Source organism: Octopus bimaculoides, chromosome 25, assembly GCF_001194135.2.
Source record: "Octopus bimaculoides isolate UCB-OBI-ISO-001 chromosome 25, ASM119413v2, whole genome shotgun sequence".
Taxonomy (NCBI): domain Eukaryota; kingdom Metazoa; phylum Mollusca; class Cephalopoda; order Octopoda; family Octopodidae; genus Octopus; species Octopus bimaculoides.
Window position 1 is genome coordinate 20,995,796 of NC_069005.1, and position 5,900 is coordinate 21,001,695.

General features: G+C 36.0%; 1 protein-coding gene across 4 annotated transcripts in view; it reads right to left on the reverse strand.

The window, feature by feature from the left end:
* The window catches only part of LOC106875173 (DNA repair protein XRCC4), a 48,094-nt gene that overhangs the window by 14,502 nt on the left and 27,692 nt on the right, over positions 1-5,900 (reverse strand). For all 4 annotated transcript variants that reach the window (XM_014923203.2, XM_014923206.2, XM_014923204.2 and 1 more), the window contains 2 exons: positions 5,242-5,396; positions 1,752-1,916 (listed from right to left, as the gene is read on the reverse strand). In XM_014923203.2, coding sequence (XP_014778689.1) covers positions 1,752-1,916; positions 5,242-5,396 — 320 coding nt within the window. The remainder of the gene's footprint in view (positions 1-1,751; positions 1,917-5,241; positions 5,397-5,900) is intronic.

The following is a 5,900-nucleotide window of genomic DNA, read 5'->3' on the forward strand; positions in this document are numbered from 1 at the left end:
TAGTTGTGAGCCCCATGCTGGTAGCATGTAAAAAGCACCATCCGAACATGGCCAATGCCAGTGCCGCTTTGACTGGCTTCCGTGCCAGTGGCACATAAAAAGCACCATCTGATTGTGGTCGATGCAAGCTCCTCTGGCCCCTGTGCCGATGGCATGTAAAAAGCACCCACTATGCTCTCCGAGTGGTTGGCGTTAGGAAGGGCATCCAGCTGTAGAAACATTGCTAAGATCAGATTGGGGCTTGGTGCAGCCTCCTGGCTTCCCAGACCCCAGACGAACCGTCCAACCCATGCCAGCATGGAAAATGGACATTAAACGATGATGATGATGATGATACACACACACACATAAGGTGTTCTGACTAAATTTGATGATTTTTTTATGTTTCTTTTTTCAAGAAGATCTTGGTGTATTCATGAATATGTGATGGCATAGGAGAGCATAAAGATTAAAGTTGTGCTGAAGAAACACTTAGCTGACATGGATGATTGGAAGCCATCTCAATATCAGAACAGAGTTACATGTATCATGATGGTTTGTGTAATGTCATTAGAAGGCTCAAAAGAGCAATGCCTTCAGAAGAACCAAGGGTGCTGGATGGAAGAAAGAAGCAGTAATATGATGTATGGTGCAACGTCACCTGGGGTGAAGCCTGGTAGGGAGTAATTGGCAAGGGTAAGGGTTGTGTTGATGGGATAAGGCAAAGAACAGGAGTGGGGAGGGGCAATAGAAAAGAATCTATATCTGGTGCATGTTAGTGCATATTACTTCAGGGCATCTTCCACGTACAAAGCCTCCAGATCAGTGTTTCTCAGCTGGGGTCTTTATAAGATTTTTGGGGTCCACACAACAAAATACTACATTTGGGATTTACAATAGTACTTTAAGGGTCCCTGAAAAAATTGTGCTTTAGGTGTATATGTTGGTACGTATTGCAAGAAACAGCTAGGTTTCTTTCCCTAACACTTTGCATAGTTCAACCTATACAAGGGAATGTGCGAAAAACAAAATAGGAATTTTGAAAGAAGTTTCTATAAAACTAGTTTTTAAACATTGGAAAGGGGTCCACAGATTAACAATGGTTGAGAAACCCCTGCTCTATAGGGTAACTTGGCCTGCTAAAAATAACAAGTCCATCAAATTATAACCCTTGTCTTTAAAGAAAAGAAGAACACTATATAGTGTGGTCCTAGATATTCTATGTCTAAATAAAAGACAGGATGGTCACCACTTGAACATATTTGATCATGGTTTTTACACTGCTGACCTGGGGGTTAAACCACAGCAACCCCTTAGACAAATAATATCTGTAGAGCTAGTTAGTTAAGGTTACAAAGGTTACTACAGTCCAAAATTGGAGCACTCAGTGCGATCGTAAATGTGCAAAGTATATGATAAAATGAGGTAGTATCTATGCCTGTTAAAAATAGCAGCCAAATTGCTCTTGAAATTACAGCCTAGTGTCCTAAAAATAGAAGGATACATTGAATGATGGAATGATACACGATGGAATGATACATGATAGAATGGTCATAGTTGTTAGAAATAGAAGCCAAATTGCTCTTGAAATTATAGTTTAATGTCCTAAAAGTGGAAGGATATGTTGAATAATGAAATTATCAATAAATATGATGGAATGGTCAAAGCTGGAACGTCTTTGGTTATAAGTCTGCTCAATACGAGCTGAATTTGTGGCTTATCGACACCAACAATGACAACAACACATGTGAGATGTCAAAATGAGATATTACCTTGAGTGTATCAGCTTTCTCTTGTAATAACATATCTTTATCTTTCTTCACTGACGTTACTTCCTGGTTTATATTCGATATCATATTTACACAATGGTCAAAAATTCTCTGCGTCATACACCTGATGTCATCGATTTTAGAAAGTGTTGCTGAACCAAGAATAAACTGAAGTAGAAAAGGTTGGAAAAAAGAAAAGATTAGTAAAAAACTACATCAAAACAAGATATACTAATCATCATCATCATCATCATCATCATCGTCGTTTAACGTCCGCTTTCCATGCTAGCATGGGTTGGACGATTTGACTGAGGACTGGTGAAACCAGATGACTACACCAGGCTCCAATCTGATTTGGCAGAGTTTCTACAGCTGGATGCCCTTCCTAACGCCAACCACTCCGAGAGTGTAGTTGGTGCTTTTACGTGCCACCGGCACGAAGGCCAGTCAGGCGGTACTGGCAATGGCCACGCTCAAAATGGTGTATTTTATGTGCCACAATATTTCATTTTAACATCCCTAGTATAAATACAGGCACCCATATGGTTCTGGAATTAATCCAACTGCAGAGTACCTTGAGCAAGTGTCCTCTTATCATAGCTCTAGGCTGAGCAACTGTTTCAGAGTCAGTGAGTTAATACAAAAAGTGTGACAATTAAAGTACGTTAATGATAAAGAAAGTGACATTTATTTATTCAAGAAGCAGAAATTGATAAAATATGTACCAGATTGTAATAGGTACTGAAGTTGACACGAATAATTAAAAACCCTTGAAAGCTGGCCCCCAACAAGGCAGCAGATTGCATCGATAACCAACTGAAGGAAGTGTCTTTCTGGGGTTAAAATAGTTGTAACATTGGTTCATACGCAACGGCCATGTTAAAGTGGTGATAAACAAAAGAATATGAGTTTTTTATTTTATCTTGGCCACCTCAGTGCTCAGTTCTTTGATTCTTCCATCAGTTTTGATGGAGAGTTTGATTAATGGAACCATCTACTCATTGTATAACAGTGTCAATGTTTGAGTATTCAACAGACTAATTATTGCAATCTTCTTTCCAAATCAGTTTGGCACTAAATGTGAGACTAGCTCTTTGAATTACAGAATCCATCTTCTATTGCTTTGCAAGCGGTTGAGTATTCCACAGGCACTTGTGCATTTAATTACTCCTCAGACAAAATAAATCATTGTTACAAAGCTGGATTACATTTACATTCATCCTTCACTCATAATACTCTCTCTCTCTCTCTCTCTTTCTTCTTGAGTCGGGGTGCATGTACACGTGTCTTGAATGAAGAGATAGAGAGGATCTGTATACATATGGGTGTGTATTTGAACTTACACTACTTTTCATATATGTGTGGATGTGTATGCTTAGACATATGAACATATATACATGTCAGTAGATGTGAATAAATAAAAAGTTATATATGTCTATGGGTGTGTGTGAGCATGATGTGTGTGTGTATGAGTAAATTGTTACACACAGCTATTTCTCATTAACCAAATCACAGTCTGTTTATCATCATTAAGTTGAAATATCCTTTGATCTATGACAGTTTAGATGTTGAATTAACCATTCTTCTTAAATATCCTGACTACAGTTATTCCTCTTCTTTCTTTGTATCTTTTGATAAAATAAAAATAATAACCTTCCTTTTCTTAAATGCTATATATAGAATGTTCTAAAATTACATGCAGTTTTATTTAGCAGTGTCAACCAACTGATGTTGATAAATCTTACTATAATGGGCATTATGCCCGTCTGTGTGTCTGTTCCCTGTTCACAGTCAAATGGCTGGACCGAAGGAGATAATCAGGAACGTTTTTAGCAAAAACATGTGGAAAAGTATGAGTATTTAGTGGATATTGAGAGCAATTGTTCAGTTTACAGGCGTAAAAAAAGTAAATAAAAATTAAGGGGGAGATAATTAATAAAAGAGGTAAAGGGAAGTAAGTCAACTTACTTCACTGAATTATACTATACACGAAAGTTTTAGTTTAGGATAGCTTTATAAAGGAAAGATTGTGATGGCTTTGGCTCATCTTTAATCGGTGTATGAACAATTACCGATATTGAGTTTTGTATCACCTTTGAGTTTTTTCTGTTAAAATTCCAGCGATGAAGGATTAACTCTGGATTTCTCCCTGTATAGTTCATGAATTTAGAAGGTTTGGATTTGCGATACTATTCCTTTATTTCCCATTGTAGATGGGCAGACTCCTAAAGATTTCGCTCGCTCATCCACACCAAAAAAGGTACTGAGCCAGACTTTAGATCGTGTAGGTGTATTTTCACTGACTCCGATGTTTACACATGGCCAGTTATACGTTGCCATGAATAGAGCAATGGACTCCGGTAATTTGAAAGAGCCTGGTGTAGCCATCTGGTTTCACCAGTCCTCAGTCAAATCGTCCAACCCATGCTAGCATGGAAAGCGGACGTTAAATGATGATGATGATGATGATGATATATATATATATATATATATATATATATATACTAGCTGAATAGCCCGTTGTTGCCAGGCAATTTTTACAATAGAATGTCTTATATAAATTTTTATTTAGTCCATGTCAGAGCATGCCTTCCCCAACAGATAGGCCTCTTGATCAGGACAGATTTGTGAAATTTTTCACCAAAAGACTTTGTTGAGGATTTTTTTCTGCTTTAAATTACTTACATGTCTGTTCAACTGTTTCACATGACTTTCTTCATTAAAACTTCAGAAGTTCTTACAACTTTGGTCATTGTAATGCTTTGCTTTTGCTTGTTTAATAAAAATTTCTCCTCCTAATGATTTTGCTTTCATTTTGTGATTGACAGCTATCATGCAGAAAATGCCAGCTTTCAAATCCTGTTTCTGATTAGGTAAAATTGATTTTTGGTTGTTTCCATGTGTTAGATTGAACAAAGTAACAAACACACCACTCACACACATGTAAAGAAAGAGGACTCAGTGAAAATGAAATGAAGTGTAGTTAAAGAACTTAGAAGAGGGATATGGATCACTTTCACCAGCTAGGCTTTTTATACTACCATTGATAGTATTCACAGTAAAAAGTGAATATTGCTGATGTTTTTATAGCCTGTTCAGCTAGGGTTTGTATTTATTTGTGTTTGATCTGTGGTATTATCTGTATGTTGATAAAGTAGGAAGATAATATATTTGGGAAATTTGTTTTTTGCACATATAAGAGTGAGAAGTAAGTTGATTACATCAACACCAGTGCTTAACTAGTATTTCTTCTGTGGACCCCAAAAGGATAAAAGCAAAGACAACCATGGCAGAATTTGAGCTCAGAATATAAAGAACCAGAAGACATGTTGTCTAGCATTTTGTCTGAAGTAATAATGATTCTGCCAGTTCGCAATAATAATAATAATAATAATGATAATGATGATGATGATGACAATGATGAGGATGACAATGATGATGATTATGATGATATTTTCTGCATCATCATCTGTTGGTGTCTTTTGGAACTTACTTTGAGATCTTCGGCTGCATTTTCCTCCTTCCACCTGAATAGAATCTTTTCGTTAGAAAAATGATCTATTTCATAGCTAAAACTTCTGTCCTGATAAGATATTCTGGTTAATGGTAGGAAATCTGAACATCGATTATTGCTGTCATTCTTCAACACTGGAAATAATAGGAAATATTAGCATATATATTTACACACACACACAATTTAATTATATACATACATACATACATAACAACATATATATATGGTAATAATAATAATAATAATAATAATAATAATAATAACAATAATAATAATAATAATAATAATAATTCTTGCATTGAATTTATAAATATTTTAATGCATCACTACGTGTGTTTTCACAGCTCATGTTTCTTAAGATCAAAGTCTGTATGTTCATGGATACCACAGTGCAGTCTGTCGTATCCATGGACATTAAGTAGATCATGTTCATGCATTCATTTCTTCAAGCTATAGACTTTGCCAGTTGGCATCATTAGGCTGTAGCCAGCATAATAGAATAGGAACTTTTATATCCATATTCAAAGGCATTAAGACAATATGACTCACCCCACACAACATATTTAAAACGTTTCTCATAAACGAACTTAAAGGATATATGTGCGCGTGTGTGTATATATATATATATATATATATAT